We start from the raw sequence: 18,440 nt of genomic DNA on the forward strand, positions 1-18,440 counted from the left end.
CCTCCGCCGCCCCCCGCGCCATGGCGGCCCCGGCGCTGCCCCCGCTGCCGCCGCAGCTCAAGAGCATCCAGCACCATCTGCGGACCGCGCAGGAGCTGGACAAGCGCGAGCCCGTGGTGGCGTACTACTGTGAGTGAGGAGGCGGCCGCGGCGCCGTCCCGCCGGGCCCGGCCCGGCCCGGCCGCCGCTGCACCGGGCGGAGCGCTCCTCCCCTGCCCGGGCGGGCGGGCGGCCCGCGGGATGCGCGGAGACGCGGGCCGGGGGGAAGCCCCACCTCTGGGCGGTGCGGGGTGGTCGCGGCAGCCGCGCCCGCCTCTCCGCCGCTCCGTGCTGGCGGAGCTCCAGCCCCTCGGCGGTCGGCAGCCCCGCCGCCGGCTTGTGCGGCACCGTGTAAAGCGGTCCTGATGGCACAGTCCTATTAAGCACGGCAAAAAATACAATTCAAGAAGTTTTCAGAGTTTTTGTTCTCCTGAAAAGACCTCCCTTCGGTCCTGTGTAACTCTGAATAAGTATTTTGAGTTTGAGAATCTTTAGTGCTGATAGAAGTTTTCATTTTCTCTTCTGTGAGGCTTTGTCGCTTTCTCGGAGTTCTCAAAGGGAGATTTGCTCTTTTTCTGCTTCTTTCACTGAAATGAGCGCAGCAAAACCTTACTGTAAAATTTGCAAATTAATATGTAGATTTTTCAAGCTGATAAGGCTTCTAAGCTAATGGTTGTCAGCATGGACTGTGAGCCTTCCTAAAAGACTTTGTATAGTGAATTAGGAAATACAAGCGTGCTGTTAGTCTTAAATTCCTCTTACAGTTAAGCCACACTGGTAAAGGGCCTAACACTAACAGATCACCAGAAATGAATGTTTATGTTGTTGACAGCCCACCCTTAAAGGGAAGGAAGATGGGTCATCACAGTGTTGGTATTTTTATTGAGATAGGAGGTCATTCCAGGGATTTACTTGGCTTGTCTTCAAGAAAAATGAAATAAAAAATAGATGTAGAACTGGTAGTTTTTCTTTGTAAGGTGATCTTAATTTAGAAGAAGAGTTAGTGAAATTCAGGTTTCAGATAGCTCGTCTGAGTGACAGAAGAATCATTTTGCCTTTTATGTGTTACACAGGAATAGTGTGCTAACATGGAAAAGTGCAGCCAGGAAAGTGAGGCAGCCACCTACTAGAATACTGGATGTTCTCACTAGTACTCACTCTTTATTTGCTGGAAAAACAGAGAACAAGTGACACTGTGTGGCAGGAGGCAGCAGCTAGGTCAGGTTGCACTGGGGGATTTTTTGTTTGTTTTTCTTTATTTCTTTGGATTTTTCTGCCAGATGTAGCACACTGTCTGGCTGTACAAGAAAAAGACGTGCATTAGTGTAGGTGATAAAATACAAGTCTATTTTAAACCAGAAATACTTTAGTGTACAATCTCTATTTTCTTTGTGTTTTGCATTCTGTGTAGAGGGAAAAAAATAAACTGTGTTGGATAATTACTGTTTTCTGTAAATCATTTGCCTTGTCTGTCCTAAGTAGTCTGAAAATTTTATTTTTTTCATCTGAGTACTTCAACACATCTGGTTCATTACTGAATATAGCAAAGACTGTATTCTAGAGGTATCTGTTTCATTGCAGTATTACTTAAAGTAAAAAGCGCTGAGACCTCTTTTTCAAGTTAGGTCTTGCTCAGATCCTTTGTTTTTTTAAATACACGAAGGAGAAGAATGTATTTTCACCAGTGTTCCACTGATGACACTTCCTCCCATGGTAGATGAGTTTGTCTGGATTGCAGAAAAGGCAGTACTCGTGCCCCATAGTTGGGATTTTTTTCTTCATTTAGTTCTGGCTTTGAAGCAAAAGTAAGATTTATGAAACATTAATTTTTAACATCAGGGGTTTGGCATAATTACATGGAATCCCAAAGTTTTAATTATTAATATTGCTACTGTCAAAAACATGTATTGTTTATACTCCTAGCATGCTATGAATAGTAAAAGCCTTGCTAAAAAGATAGATTTTTAGAAGTGTAGAGCAGGGGATACAGAAAGATTTCAGGATTCCTTTCAGATAATGTTTTGAAAGGCATGTGGATTTATGTAGGGTTAAGTTAATGCTTCTCATTAGATGCTTCACTGAAAAAAGCATCTAAAAAAGTGAGCATCTCTGTGGAGCCTTTGAAATGGGTTTCAGAGGAGCTCTATACATTTTATGTAATGTATTGTGTGCAAGGAATACAGTGAGGAAAACTCTGTGTGTGCTAGATGTATGTGGTGTTCTCTCCCCACCAGCCTCATCTGCAGGCACATGCCTGGCACCCTGTGTGTCCCAAGAGCAGGGGGCTGCTGTGGGCTGTGCCTGGCACCCTGTGTGTCCCTGGAGCTGCTGTGGGCTGTGCCTGGCACCCTGTGTGTCCCAGGAGCTGCTGTGGGCTGTGCCTGGCACTCTGTGTGTCCCAGGAGCTGCTGTGGGCTGTGCCTGGCACCCTGTGTGTCCCAGGAGCTGCTGTGGGCTGTGCCTGGCACCCTGTGTGTCCCAGGAGCTGCTGTGGGCTGTGCCTGGCACCCTGTGTGTCCCAGGAGCTGCCGTGGGCTGTGCCTGGCACCCTGTGTGTCCCTGGAGCTGCTGTGGGCTGTGCGGGGCACCCTGTGTGTCCAAGGAGCTGCTGTGGGCTGTGTCTGGCACCCTGCGTGTCCCAGGAGCTGCTGTGGGCTGTGCGGGGCACCCTGTGTGTCCCTGGAGCTGCTGTGGGCTGTGCGGGGCACCCTGTGTGTCCCAGGAGCTGCTGTGGGCTGTGTCTGGCACCCTGCGTGTCCCAGGAGCTGCTGTGGGCTGTGCGGGGCACCCTGTGTGTCCCAGGAGCAGGGTCTGGTGAGGCCCAGCAGAGCGCACCCTGTGCTGTTGAAAGGCCGCGTTCCATCACAAAGCTGCTTAGGCAGCCACTCTGTGAGCGGGATCGTTGCTTAGCTAGTGGGTGTAACCATCAGTCTGAACTGTGATGTGTTTGTAGCTTTGGAATGTTGCCATAAGTGGGTCATACCCAGAAAAAAGCTTCAGTCCCAATATTATTAATCTTTCCATGGCACAGTAGTTTGTAGTATGGGTATATGTATGCTAGGTTTTAATTTATATTAATTTTAGTTAAATTGCATTTTTATATGTCTAATAATAAGAGCTGTGTAATGTGTTATTAACAATAATAATGCAAATTAATTTGAGGATCGGATGCAAGTTTGGGACTCTAGCAAGATGTGTTTGCAACATAAAATACTGCTTTCTATAGCTTAGCAGTAAAAGTTTCCGGGAAACTACTTACTGCTCTTGTTAATGTTTTTGTCTCTCATCATAGGTGCACTCTTAAAGCTGGAAATTTATGTGACAATTACATAATTTATTTGACTTTTTTTTTTTCTCTTGTGTGGTAATGCATTTTGAGCAGTAAGCTAGCATAAATCAGAATGCCACCTAAAGAAAATGCTGCAGTCTTTCTCTAGCTTCTCATTCTGGACTGCTTTAGAAGCAAATGTTGGTGTAATTGTATGATGAAAGACAATAATAAGCTATTTTTCAGCCAGGCCAATTCACTGCTGCCCAAACAGCTGTGTTCCCACACAGACAAAGAAAAAGAACAAGACACACTGGCTGGGGGCAAAGGCAGAACTCCTGCTTTTTTGGTATTGCTGACATATGTTGATTTACAGAAACTGTAATTTAATTAACATTAATCTGTTTTACGCAATATAAATAGCTACAGCAGGGATTATTTGTCTTTTTCAACTGCCACATAATTTTCCACATGAAAAGTAAAATGTTGAACATGGATGTTCTTGTACACTCTAACACAACACTTCTTGTTGTGGTGCTTCCACATTGCAAAAATTTAAAAAATGGTTTGTTGCTGGTAATCCTGTGTAATCCTTACAAAACCTTCATTCTTAATTTTCTTTTTTTAGGTATTCAGATTCAAAGCAGATTATGATCCGTAGCTTTATATGCTGTGTGTATACCGTTACCTTTTAGCCCTATCTATTATTAGTAGATGGATGTAATTGATTGAAGTAATTAAAATATTTTTTCCTGCCAGTGTGCACCATAAATTCACATGGTTGTAACATTTCTTCTACCTAGAACACAGGCTGTAGAGAAATAAAGAAATCAGGTTTATTTTTTAGAAATTTTTAGTAGGACATGATCTCACGAAATAATTCTCCTTTTAAAGAGATTAGACACTTAATGGTTAACGTAAGTGTCCAGCACTCTGGTAATCTACCACCTTATTTTAAAATGGTTTCCTCCACATATGATACTTTTTTCATTTTTGTGTTATTTGTTGATCATTGTCAATAACTATGTAGCTATTTCAGGTTCAGTAAAGGTCAGTTTATTTAGCAGGTATAGTGGAATACCTGAAAAGTATGCTGCATTGGTTGCCTAGCAAAGGGCACATATGTATTTGGTAGTCAATAAAATAACTTTTTATGTTAAAAAAAACTTACTTGAGTCTAACTGTTTGACTACTTTGAGATGTTATTTTGCAGACACAAGGAGGCAGGCTCTGATAAAAAAAAATCTCTGGCCTGTAATAACTGAAAAAATCTTGTCTCCAACTGTGGCATAAGCAGTTGGACTGATGAGTTGTTTTGTCAGGTTTTTTTTACAAATTGCAAGGTTTTAGAGGTAACTGTATCTTCCAAAAACTTAAAGTTTGGAGTTAAAAGCGAGATTTTCATTAATGGCTGTTGTTTCAGCCTTCCAGTTGAATTGTTAATCACTTTGCAGAAATATGTGGTAGTCTGTATTTACTGAACATTAATGTTCTAATTTTAAAGTCTTGAGAGAATGCCAGTGAGTTGCCAGAAAAGGACTGATGTTTCATGAACAGTGTTTGGATAATCAATGAATTCATGTGAGAAATTATGTTTCTAGTTACTTTCAAAAAGCAAAGTGTGGTGATTTTTGCTTTACAGTCTACTAAACATCAGAAAAAAATAATGTAAGGTCAGTAGATATGATCTATATAAAAGAGGCATGAAAAAAAATCTTCAGTTTTTAATTCTTGAGATGGAAAAGCATCAGAGAAATGCTTCCAGACTCTTGTATTAATAATTGTGATTTTGTGAGATCAAGCAAGAGAGAAAAGCAAGAGACAACTTTTATTCCACAACTAGTTGCCAACCTCTTGAACCAAAAGTTATTCAGCTTTTAACAGAAATGTCCATCTGTTAAATGTGACTGACTTGTCACTTTCAAGTGTAGTCAGACACCTGTGAAACAAGCTTCTCTCTGCATACAAATTATAAGAGATTTTTAGTATTACTATTACAAAAAAAGGACTGTGAAGTTCATGGCCAGACTAAGAATTTGGGAAATATAGTTATTGTGCAATTTTGCAACTGAAATACCATTATTTTTTACCAATTCTTATCCTTTACCTATCCAATTAGTCCTTCTTAATAGGAATTACTAATAATGGTCAAATATTTTAATTGAGCTTTTAAATTATTCAACTTTTTATTGTATCTTGGTGCATTCTGAATGATTAATTTAGAAGATGCATGTAATTAGGAAGTCTCAATAAAATTAAAATAAGTGGTATTTGCTGTCTTTGGAGAGATTCAGCACATGCTTAGTAACCTCATTTCTACTGGGACATTGTGGAATTCAAATGCATAAAAAAATGTGCTTGTAGAATTCTGTATCTAATATGATCAAATCCCTGAGCTTTCCAGTTTAAATATTCAGATTTAGTCCATTTGTAAAAGTACATTTTCCATATTCTCATATTGCTGGTGGCAGAGATCTGTTTTGTGGGCTACTAATACAACAAATGTTTTAAAGTCTTTTATTAGAGCTGGCATACAGAAAAATAGATTTAATCTGTTCTTTACTCAGGGTAAGCTAGTATGTGTAAGTCAGATATTTAAGTAAATACCAGTTTCATAGTGTACTGTGAGTCTTGATTCTGCTAGGAGTAGAAGCTAAAATTTTTTCTCAATTTAAACTTTTCCTCTTTAAACTTTTCCTCTTGCTTTCTATGTTGTTTTTTTTCTGTTTTCAGTCTGTTTGTTTGCTCTGATTATTTCAAAGATTTGTAACTGGGGAAGACTGTGCTTTTAAAACTGCTTTGTCTGCGGAGACAGAAAAACTAAAAAAGTGGTGGGAATAACAAAGATAATTGTATAAACTCCACAATCCTTAAAGCAAACTGTGGGTAGTGGCAAAAATTAGGATGATATTAACTGTTGTGTAGTATTTTGGGCTTTGCTTTGATTATGTAGGTAATATGTTAAAACAATCTGTTCTAACAGAGAATGAGAACGTATAGAACAAGTGTGCTTCAGAGATTGAAACCTTTTCTGAGTTACATGTATTTGTGTTAAACTCCTAAACTTCACTTGTATAGTGTAAATATACTAAGCTGCATTTTTCCTTCATATAATTCAATTTTTTTTCTATGTATCTTTTTTTACTTTGCTTCTCTGGAAGCAGAATTAACAACTGTCTTTTCCTGCCTGAGATATGCTGCTGCCTTTGAAGGAGGGGTGCATCAGCATCAACATCAACATTCTGATTTGCAGAATCACAAGACTGTTGAGGTTGAAGGCCTTAGAACATCACCTTGTGCAATGCCTTTCTCAGAGCATAATCACTGGGGCAGGTTGGTCGGGACTCTCTGCAGGCAGTTTTTGAACATCCCCAGGGATGGTGACTCTACTGTTGGGAGCAACCTGTTCCAGTGTGTGATTACCCAGACAGTAGAAGATTTTTCTTATGTTTAAATGGGCTTTCTTGTATTTCATTTTGAGCCCATTGCCTCTCATCCTGTCTATTAGACACCACTGAGAAGGTTCTGACTTTGTCTTCACTCCCCACTGATCCCCTCCTCTTGTCAGATATTTAGACACAGTGCTAAGATATTTAGCCACAGTGCTAAGACCCTCTTTGCTTTTCAAGAGTTAAACAATGTGAGCTCTGCCTCTCCTGGTGTGACACATCCCTAGCCTTGTGGCCCTTCCCATGTCTGGTACTGGGAGCCCAGGGCTGCAGGTGTGGCACACCAGTGCTGAGTAGAGTGGAAAGATCACTCGTCTCAGCCTGCTGGCAACGCTTCTCCTAATTCAGCTGTGGGTGCTGGTAGCCAATAAGGTCGGGAGTGCGCTTTGGAAGCTTATCTCCTGGTCATCTAGGGTGCTTTGGTTCACCTCACAGAGTAGTTTAAACACATGACATAGGCTTCTTCCAGTTTAAACTAAACAAAATGGTGTTTCACATTTGTGCTCTAATCACTAAAAGCTGTTTTATCCTCGTGACTTGACCGCAACTAATCCAGAGTAGCTGCCTTCTACTCTTTTTGCATTCTAGAGATCTCAATTGCTATAAATCCTATGTTTAATGTAGCTTTTCTGTTTTATTTGGAATTGCTTTATTTTCTTTATTTAACTGTAGAGACCAGCTTTTAAAAATATGCGTAGTTTAAATATTGTAAGAAAGCTAAGAAGTTTATGAATTGTACATATAACTCTTACTCAAATTTTACAAGACCAAAATAAGTCCTTAAACCAGACAGAAGTGTGGTAATGTGAAATACAATTATTTCCCGAGATTCCTAGTAGGTATTTCTATGTTATTTGTTTTGTCACCTAACCTTAATAGTTACCAGTCACGTTTGTCTTTGGAAATTTTGTCTTGCCTATTTAGCTTGTCTATAATATTCTATTATTAAAATGAATTGTAAGGGGACTTACTTGAGTCCTTACTTTCAGGAGTTTTAAGAGGCATGTGAGATCATTTTGGCTTAATAAAATTTGTCTGGCATGTAACATACTATACTGTTACCCACTCATTTTCTTCAGTAAGATTTAGAACACTGTGAAAGAATCTGGGAGGCAAGAGGGTCATGATGCGATCTTCTTTTGAGTTTCTTAATTATATTTTTTTTAATCTTCATTTCCTCCACTTTTGCATTATATATATATTTTTTTACAGGTTTCCCTAAGTTAATTTTACTTGAAAATAAGTATTTGAAAGTAATTTGGTTTCTCTGGAATGTTTTAGATTTTCAGTTGATGTTGCTGGTCTAATGTCTTGTCTTTTGCAAGTTTTCTTTGGCATCATGTAATGAAGAGACAGTGTAAGACCTTCCAAGTTTGTTTGTCAGTATGTTAAATCTATTTGTAAAAGTCCTTGAATTCAGGCAGCTTGGACTTAGCCATGTAAAAATATATTTATTATCTGCATGCAGAAATTACATGATTGAAATATGACACACTAATGTTTTTGAGAACAAGAGCATTTTTATGTGAAAATGTTTCCAGTAGTTTTGGATTTGAGTAGAATCCGATTTAATGTCTTTGTGCCCTTTGCTTCCCACATTTGTATTCCAGCTGTTGGATTCCTGTACCACGCATTTAACAAACGTTTTTCTGTCAGTGGTTTGACAAAGGGATGTAGAATATGAATGGGTGATAAATTACGGCCTGTTAAAGCTTTCATCCCTTAATCAGAATCAAAATATCACTAAAATTTATTGCAATGTTATTTGTTACTATTTTATGTCCGTTTCTTACTATCAAATGTCAAAATCACTTCAGTTGTTAATAATTTATTTTCTATGCTAGAGAATTAAATACACACAGGAAAAAAGAAGTACAATCTTTTGATCCTGTTAGGCCAGGATAAAGAAAGATGGGTTGTAGGACAGAATTCAGAAGATAGAGAATAAACCTATTGTGCTTGCTTGCTGGCTGGAACTTTTGTTCTCCAGTATTTTTTACTTGGCACAAATTTAGTTTAAAATGGGAGTGAGGGGAGTTTCAGTTGTTATCCAAACATAAATCTGGAGTAACTTACTGTGTATGAGGAATGAATGTCTGGCACATACTAGAGACAAAATACTTGCTCTGAAATTGTGCTGTGTATTAGTAAAGGAAAAATAACATGGTATTACGTGACATAAATAAAGGCAGAGAAGTTTCTGTAAAGCTCACTGTATAATTCCTGCCAGCACACCCACACTTAGTATTTACTGAACAAAGATTAAGGGCAGCAAATCAAGATGTATATTTTGTAGTTGTCTTGGCAAAACATTTTTGTGAGAATGATTACTTGCCAAGTCTTTATGAATTTGAAGATAAATGTCCTGTCTGCAGACTCTGAGCAACTCTCTTAGTTAATAATTGGCAAAACAGTTGTGTCTTTGTGTGTGAAATTACAAGTGACTTTAGCTCTACTTCTGATGTTATTTAATATTTAAACATTAGTTCTCTCTAGCCTCCTTTACCTCCTTAGTACTTTAATTTCTGCACATACAGTACTACTTTGTTGGCCACATAAAAGTCTTTTTTGCTACTTAGTTTGAATAGAGAGGGGCAGAAAACAGTTGTATCTATTATAAAACTGAGTGCATAAAACAAAAAGGAGGAATAAGTTCATTCATCTGTTTGATCCCAGATATTCCAGATCTTAATCATAAATAGTGAAGAGAGATAAAACATACAGGTCACTTAATTCCAAGATTGTCTACATTCTTCACATACATTTAGGCTTTGAAACTTTAAAATTTTTGCAGCTACATTGTATGGTTTTAGTTTTCATTTACATCAACATTTTTAGAAGCTTTGCTGTTCACAGAGGATTTTCTTTTATTAGAAGTTCCTAAACAAATGCCTCCTCTAAGTCAAGTTCTTTAGTTTTAAGAGTGTGTCACTGGTCATTAGGGACATGAACTTTAAACATTTTGTTCAATTTTTAGAGAAGTTCTGAAGAGAAAACCAAAATGATTTTGATGTAAAATGGCCTTTCAAGTGTCGTATTCTATAAGGTAAAACAATGCATTTGTAACACATAGCACTGTGAGGATTTCTTTTGTGGCATCTGTACTGTTCTGGAGATTACTTTCCACCTATTAGAAATTGAACCACTTCCACTGAAGCAAAAGTTTTGTGACTTAGCAAACATAGTAATAATACTGTCCATTGCTTTTGCAATATTACAGAAATCAGAACAGCTGTATTTAATGGAATGTAAATAATTTGTTTTCTTTTGGATGTGGGGAAAGGGGCAACTGAACTCATGTCACTGTTGACTTTCTTAGTGGAGATCCTGGAGGTGGTGAACTTTTGACCTCTCACTCATGAGTTACTTGCTATTGAGATTACTTGTCAGTGGAAATGTGGAGGAGAGTTCTTTGACCATTAATTGCTAGTTTAAAATTTGTCTGATTATATTAACAAAGGAAAGGTATGTTTTGCTCTTGCTGCTGAAAATTTAGTATTGAGATGCATTTGTCTGTTTGCTGCAAGTTAGGCAGGAGAAGGACATTAATAGATTTACTTCACTAGGTGAAAACATATTTTTCAGTTGTAAAAACATGTGTTTTTACAATAAGTAATACTTGTGTGATCAAGCACACACAAAAGATACGCAAGAGAACACCTTAACTGGCAAAGGTAGTAGTGTCAAAACCAGCACAGTCTTACAGGTAGCCTTCTTGTAAAATACATGGGACATTTCAAAATTGGAGCAGAGAGGACAACAGAAGACACAGATGTGGAAAAACTTGCATTTGGAAATAAATTAATTTCTTTTCCTTATGAATGTGATATAGTAATACTCAAAAATGGAAAAAATATAACTAGTAGATGCTTTTTCCTATTGTCAGCAGTAAGGCAAAGGATTGCTTACTGCTTTCAGATTCACTCCCATATTGCTTTTCATACAGATAATTTCAAAACTAAAATTTTAAAACATTGAAAGGTTATTATATTTATTTCAGTATTGTCTTTCAAGATAAATACAAATTTATTTCTTCCTCTTCCTGTTTTGTTTTTTTTTTCCTAGAAATCTCTAGTTCATTCAGTTTTTCAACTATTTCACCTTCTGTTTGTTCAGTAAGTTATGGTGGAGGTTTTCAATCCCAAAGTTTTCCTTTTGACTAGAGCAGCACTGAGTAAAGCAGTAAGTACCTAAACACACTTATCAACATTCTGTGTGTCACTGATGAGATTCAAACTGGTAGAGTGTACTTTTCTTCTGTTTCTTCAGTTCATCAACTGAAACTGATGTTTGTGGAGATTTTGAGTGGTTGTGTCTGTTTTGCATTTCCTGATGTGAAGGCTGTGTCGTCTTTCATTGCAATCAGGTTTTATCAGTGTTTTATCAATAGCATCAAGCCAAGACTACCTCTTGGCTCTGCATGTTACTAGGTAGTGATGCTCTGCCAATAGTTGTTTTCACAGACATCCTGCTCTTTCTTGATCACCAGTTGCCTGACAAAAAAGGAATAGCTTTTGCCTTTATCTCAACGATGGCCTCATCAGAGGCCTGTCTGTGGACAGGTTAGTCCTTCTTTCAAACGTATAAATCTATGTGAAGAAGTGAGTATGCAAAAATTCCAGACTTCAAAAAGATCACAGTAAACTCTCGTGTTAGGGTAACTTAAGTGTGATTTGACCTTTTGCTAGTTCATGAGATCTTTCAGGAAATCTTAATTTCTATAGGCAGTGGTACAAATTGGGACTTGATGGCTGCATGTGGTAACTTTGTACTGTGGTCAGTTGTGTGGCACAGAAGTGTAATTGCTGTGACAGGTGAACACATTTAATCTTAGCTCAGGTGACATCAATAGTCTGTCTCTAGGATGTCTCTGTTCCTGTCATCTTAGAGGTGCTTCTGCAAGAGCACCTTCACTCTTTCTTGGCAGTCTGTGCTTTGGATAATAGTACTTTGATTTTTAACAACCTAGGAGCCTTGGGTACTTGGTCCTAGAATCTTGTTAGGAGGAAGGTGTTAGGCAAGATTACTTGGTGTCACCCACAGTGTAAATTTATGTATGGACAAGAAAAACGTTTTTCTTGTTTCTCTAACTGTTGTTCTCTGGCATGTTATTTTTGTGTGTTCAAGAGTTGTTCTGCATTTGTTCATTGGAGTGCCTGAAGGAGTCTTAAAGTCTTTCTCAGCTGTTGAAATCCTAAGAGGGGAGAAGGCTGTTTTTTCAGGACTTTATAGAGAGCATACAGATGTCTCAGTCAAGTAAATACAACCCTTGGGATATTAGTGAATATAGTGAAGGAAAAATTATCTGGCTTTCGCAATTTAAATGGGTGTATTTGGAATGAGAGTGGAAAAACCTACATACAGGTAACACAAGAGTAACAGTTACAATGTAGATGATCTTTTAATTTTTAAACTGATGAAGGCTAAAGACGTTTTTAAGATCCCTTTATATGGAAACAAAGTTCTTTTTATGTTCTATTTATGTTATATAAATGAATTATGGACGAGATCTGAAGATGCATACTTCAGCAAGTAGGGTAAATCTATATCCTGTAATGAACAAATATATTTTGAATTTGTCACTCTAATGCATATCAGTCTAAAATTAATTTATTTGCCTCTGAAAATATCTGATCTTGGCATTCATCAAAAAGAAATAACTGATCTAGATGCTTCATAGGTTTAGCAACCTTACGTTAATTCTTAAGTTTTATATTGTTAAATTATACCATGAAATGGGTTCAGGGGAGCTTACAATCAAGTATGTACTTAAAAATCAATTTAATTGAAGACTGCAAATTAGCTCCTTGTCATGTGATGGTGGTATTTTAATTGATGACTGCTTTTAATATTAATTTTAGTGCCTTAGATGCAATTCTGTCTCTCTGTGTTTGACTGTCTTTGAAATCTAATTTCAGCCTTACATGTGCTAGTTTTGTAATGTTTAACATTAACATGTCAGCATCCTGAAGATAAATAAGGTGGATTTAAGAGTACCCTTATCAGTAATTAGCTTAATAGTAATGTTGCCACTTGATGAAACCCACATAGAAATTCTTCCATTTGTTATATTTAAGTATTGTAGTTGTTCTTAAGTTTTTAGTAATTTCTTTAGTTTTGTTCAAGACTTTCACTTGGTTGTTCTTTACTGAAAACTTGAATACGAAGATGCTAGATCGTTCTATACATTGTAATAGTAAAAACAGAGAGGCACTGGAGAGCACAAGTATTTTATTATTCAGGGATGGTGTCTTTAAATGGATAGGCAACCCCAACAGCTTTATCATTGAAAAATAAGTGAGCTTTGCAGTCCCAAATTAGGAATATATGCTTAGTCTGGTTTGAACACTCAGTTGTATATAAAATAGGAAATACTACTTTAAAAATCCAGGAAAACTTAGTTAAATTATGGCACTCACCAGCAGAATCTAAGTTTTGTAAAAAGAGATTGAATTTTATCAGACAAATTGCTAATAGGTGGAAAAGGCAGACAAGCTTGTGAGTATAAAATGTTTTCTTCTGCGGCAAACATCAGGATAAGTGCAATGTGATAGCAATTGTGTTATATTCATGTTTACTGAGGTAATTTGAAGGGAAAAGATTCTCTCTAGTGTATGAAGAGGTGCTTGGGAGGAGCAAGATGCTAAAGCTGTGAGGCAAGTTGGGATTGCTTGCAAGAGGGACATGGGGTATTCCATAATAACTACCTCATGACAATATTTGGTGGAGTTACAGCTTTTGATTCTTAAACTCTGCATTTGAAAGTGTTTTGTAGGACTCCCTTGAGAGTCAGAAGTGAGAGAGGAATATTTTTTTTTTGTGGGAAATGTTCTGCATTTGATTACTGAATGTTTCTGGCTATTTTCCCTTCTCCGTGTGTGTTAATCGTAGCAAATAATGCTTACTCGTGTTAGCTCACAGTTTTATGAAGCCTATAAAGTTCTGCCATGTGCAAATCTAAAACTCTAAAGGTTTTTGGTAGTAAAAAGATAATTATTAATCAGAAGATATTAATCATTCATGTTCAAGATCTTACTAAAACCTGGCAACTCTACTTGGAGGGGAAGATTGATAAAGTCTGTCTTGCCTGATGTAAGGATCAGGTTTGTGTAAAGATCAGTGTTTGATGCTATGTATGCATATACATGGAGTTAGTAGGTGCTTAGTACCATTTGCTCAAGGCTTTTAAGGATAATTGGCTCCTGCTACATGAAGTTCCATTTATATCCTTACACTCTCTCAAATCACTTCAAAGTTCCTGTTTGGGTGAGTTGCAAGTGAGGTTGTGGTAGTTTGTAAAAGCACTTGATATTGCATAACAGTGGTACAAACATCAGTTTAAAATGAGTAGGAATATTCATTGGGGGAAAATAAAGTGTAAATCTCCCCAAACTATCTCCTAGTATCCCTGCAAGGCCTAACCTTACATTTTGCTGTCACTACTCACTCCTTCTGGAGTCAGTATATGGTTAAATGATGAGTTTGACCTTCATGTATGTTGGGGGGCATTGCATTGTTGGCTTAAGAGTTCTGCTTCAGATGATGACTTGCAGTGTTTTTTGTGTGTTTTTGTATCATTTCAAGGTCGTTTGTATGCAATGCAGACAGGGATGAAGATTGACAGTAAAACGCCAGAATGCCGTAAATTTTTATCCAAACTTATGGATCAGTTGGAAGCTGTAAGTAGAATTTATTGCTTTCCTCAAAAATTATCATAATATTAATTAATTTTTATTCAAATTTCTGGAAATACTGTCTCTGCAGCTATTCTGCATGCAAGCATACTGCATGAACTTCAGTTGTGTGTAATAAATTGCAGAAGGATTGGAAGGAGATAAAGCTCTATGTGCGTATGCATGCACTAACGTAATTGGAATTTTGCCATAAGATTTTGTGTAGACAGCATAAATTAAAATGATTTATTTATACATGTTCTTATGACAAATCTTAATTCATTAGGAAGTTAATGCAGGTGTTCTAGAAGACTTTTTAAAATTCATTTACCTTTGATTCCTTGAAGTCTGTACAGTTATTTTCACTGCTGTAGGAGTTTATAGCCTAGTCCTGGGATGCTTTTGAAATCTCTAACCTGAACTGTTGTATCCAGGGAGTTTTTAAAAATACTATTTAAAAGATAACGATACTTCTGATTGTATCCTATGTTAGACATTGGAGATTTTATTTTTTAAAATCTTGTAAACACAAGTCTATTCTGTGTGGGTAAGGGATAGCTATGCCATGCTCTTCTAAGTGGACCTGATACTAATTGAAAGCCTTAAGTAGAAGAGAGTTTAAGAAAGGTAAAGTTGTGGTACAGATGGTCAGTTTAAGTTCCAGGAGTTGTTTATGTTCATACCCCGTAGTTTTCAGTGTTCTCAAAGGAAGAAGTTTGTTGATTCTCAGTGCTCATTTGGAAGCAAAAAGTGGTGTTGAAAAATGAAGCAGCAGTTCTTTTTTTGTTCAGTACTGGTGATTCCATCCAAAGTCCAGCAGTGCCTGAAGAGATTGTGTGGAACTAGACTGAAGGAACAGCCTTCACTTTTGAAAGATCGCTTGCCCACAGAAGTATTCAAGGCCAGGCTGGATAAGTCCTGAGGAACCTCTTCTATTGAATGGCATCCCTGCTCACAGCAGGGGAGTTGGAACTAGATGACCCTTCAGATCCTTTCCAATCCAAACCATTCTGTGATTTTTCAGAAAAAAATTGAAACATGAGCCATTTGTCTTTTTTTTCATAACTTGTACTTTTTGCTTTTTTATCACTGATTTTTTGCAATGGAAAATTCAGTGTACAGTGATTTCTTGGTGTGTCATTTAATCAGATTTTGGCATCTTTAATAGGACTGGGGTTTGTGTTCAAAGGGAGAAAGAGATAGCAGAAGTGAGATTAGGATTAGACTCAAAAGGATTTTGCTGTTCATTTCGTAAGAAATGTTGGGATTTCCTGAGTTACTTGTGGTACTGCAGCAGTTTATCTGCAGCATTCAGTTACCCCTTCTGTTTCAAAATTGAAAAGAGTAAAAAAGCATTAAAAAATCTATAGTTTCAGCTTTTGGTTACTGGTAAGATTGTCTGGGTGACAACTTATGCAAAGGTATTGAATATTCTTCTGTGTATCCAGGCGGGTGAAGGATGGAGAGAGCACTCCTGGTCAAGTCTAATAGAGTAGTTTTGGGGCTAGGAAATTGGGGTTTGTGGGAAAGCTCCTGCTGTAATTTAGGAACTGCTGTTTTGAGTCTGCCCATAACCACCAGGGGGCGCAGAGGGGTGCGGTTTAATTTTTTTTTAAGATTAAGCCTAAATGCATTGAGTTTTAGGTTGAAATTTTGTATCGATGTTTAAAACACCAGTACTGCTATATTGAATCGTAGATTGTGTGAAGCATAATTTCAGAAGTAAACAGCTTGGTTAACTTTAGTACTTTTAGAAGTGTATGTAAGTGTCCGTTGTGTGTTTGAAGTAATTGAACATCAGATCAAGTATAGTAATCAGTTCTTTTCTGAGGGTGAGGTATACAGATAGGTTAGGGAAATATATGTGTATACAAACAGGTTTTTCCTGAATTAGCTTCAGTGTCTTGAATGTTTCATTTGAACACACGAATTTTGGTACTTTTACAAGAAAATTACACTTTGTAAAACAAATATTGTTTGAAAAGTACATAGAGTAGTTTGATTAAAGCATTTAAATTTAAAATTCTATTTGGAAAGCTTATATTTAACTACTGAAATGAAGTAACATGTCTGGCAACATTCTATGTCTTAGAAAGTTGGCAGCAATCTAAAAAATATGGAAATACTGCCTGCATGATTAAAATTTTCTTCGCACGCACAGTGAAAAATAACTTCCATTCAGAGATTGTTTTTAAATCTTTTGGCAAAATAAAGGCTGCAGGTTAGTATCATGCAGTGTTCCTGTTTTTGTTCTCTAAGGATAACCTGAGATTTCCTTATGTGCAAACAGTAAGCCTATTCAGAAGCTGTAAATCCACCTGTTGTAACTGTTAGAGGGTTGTTTGCTTTACTGATTTTTATTAGGAAACCTGAGGATTCTGGTACTCTAACATCTTTGAAAAGAGTTCTTTCAATTGAAATACGGTGCTTACACTGAAAATTCCAGTAAATCCATAGATCACCAGGCAGGTCAAGGTAGGGCTCAGACACTTTGAAAGATGTAATGAACTGCAGTGAAATAACCTCACAAGAGGAGAGATACGTGACGACTCTGATCTACAGCACCTTTATAAAGCATGCATTACTTTACCAGTTGAACTGTGTTGAATCTTGACACAAGCTTCAGTGCTGGGTTTTTAAGATGCTGAGGGGAAAAATATCTGTTGCTGTTCCTTCACAGCATTGTAGCTGTGTTTATTTTTAACCTTGGTGGAGAAGATGTTGGGGTGTTGATGGTTTTTCTAAGCATTTTGTGGCTGAAGATTCAGAGCTACTTATTCATAATATTTCTCTCTCCCCAAGAGTGTGCGTTCTCTTTCACATGCTGCTTTTAGCATTTGTTATGTTAGAAGCTGCAGATTTGTAAAACAAAGTGTAAGTTGTTTCTTTTTAAATTATACTTGACCTTGTGTAAATCGGCAGGTTCTTTTTGTGTTTGCAGAATTGCTACAGTCTAATCAAGTAATTAATGTATTTTTCCAACATTTTTCAGATGAAAAAGCAATTTGGTGATAATGAAGCAATTACTCAGGAAATTGTTGGCTCTGCTCATGTGGAGAATTATGCCTTGAAAATGTTTTTGTATGCAGACAATGAAGACAGAGCTGGGCAATTTCATAAGTAGGTGAAAATCTTTTTTTTCTTATCTGAAGATACTGGTCAGGGAATGTGAATATCCAGACTCTTTAATTTCAGTGGAAACAAGAATTGAGATTTAGTACATTCTTTTCTCTTCTGGAAAACTCACTTTGTTACTATTTATAGGTCTCTAGCATCACACATTAACTGGTATCCTCCTCCTTCTGCTCCTTAAAGAGTTGCTTACCCACTGGCATGCCTTCTAAATCCACAGGCTAATATTGTGCTTTATTTTATCAAGCATGTTATAGTTTCTATTGACCAGTGATAGTAGAATAGTTGTGATGATCCATTATGTGTTTTGGTTTACAGCAATTACTACGGCATGTTCATGTATTTTTCTAAGCTAATACAGGATTTCTGGTGTCCTACAAATTCCAAGCAAGAAACTAAGTTCAGAACACGTAACCAGTTTTAAAAAATGCTGAATATTTTCTGCATAGTAGTTAGGAGACTAATCAGTATTGGTAGATTTAAATGCTGTGAAGCAGCTTCTGTAACATCAGATTAAAAGAGAAAAAAAAAACAATGTTTGACTTGAAATAAGCCAGTATGGTCTAAGATTACAACGTGTAAAATGTGATTCTGAGAGAGTGACATTGCCAAGTTAGCAAAATGCTTTCTTTTTTGCAGAAACATGATAAAGTCCTTTTATACTGCAAGTCTCCTGATAGATGTTCTAACAGTATTTGGGGAGCTCTCTGAAGAGGTAAGTGTCAGGCGTATGAGTGTATTATCTGATTGCTTTTCCAAGCACAGACATTGCTTTTATATGTCGTGAATATGAATTTCAAAGAACAATGCAGCCAAATACTTGTTAGAAATCCATAAAGAATCATGCAAAGTATTTCAAATAAATTGTAGATTTACATA

General features: G+C 37.2%; 1 protein-coding gene across 3 annotated transcripts in view; it reads left to right on the forward strand.

Moving 5' to 3' along the window:
* The window catches only part of VTA1 (vesicle trafficking 1), a 38,351-nt gene continuing 19,911 nt past the window's right edge, over positions 1 to 18,440 (forward strand). For 2 of the 3 annotated variants that reach the window (XM_058021017.1, XM_058021019.1), the window contains exons 1-4: positions 1 to 129; positions 14,341 to 14,435; positions 17,422 to 17,549; positions 18,201 to 18,276. In XM_058021017.1, the coding sequence (XP_057877000.1) occupies positions 21 to 129; positions 14,341 to 14,435; positions 17,422 to 17,549; positions 18,201 to 18,276 (408 nt within the window). In that variant the 5' untranslated portion in view covers positions 1 to 20. Of the gene's footprint in view, positions 130 to 10,801; positions 10,872 to 14,340; positions 14,436 to 17,421; positions 17,550 to 18,200; positions 18,277 to 18,440 lie in introns of those variants that run through there. The other variant, XM_058021020.1, reaches the window with a different exon arrangement.

Source organism: Melospiza georgiana, chromosome 3 (assembly GCF_028018845.1).
Source record: "Melospiza georgiana isolate bMelGeo1 chromosome 3, bMelGeo1.pri, whole genome shotgun sequence".
Taxonomy (NCBI): domain Eukaryota; kingdom Metazoa; phylum Chordata; class Aves; order Passeriformes; family Passerellidae; genus Melospiza; species Melospiza georgiana.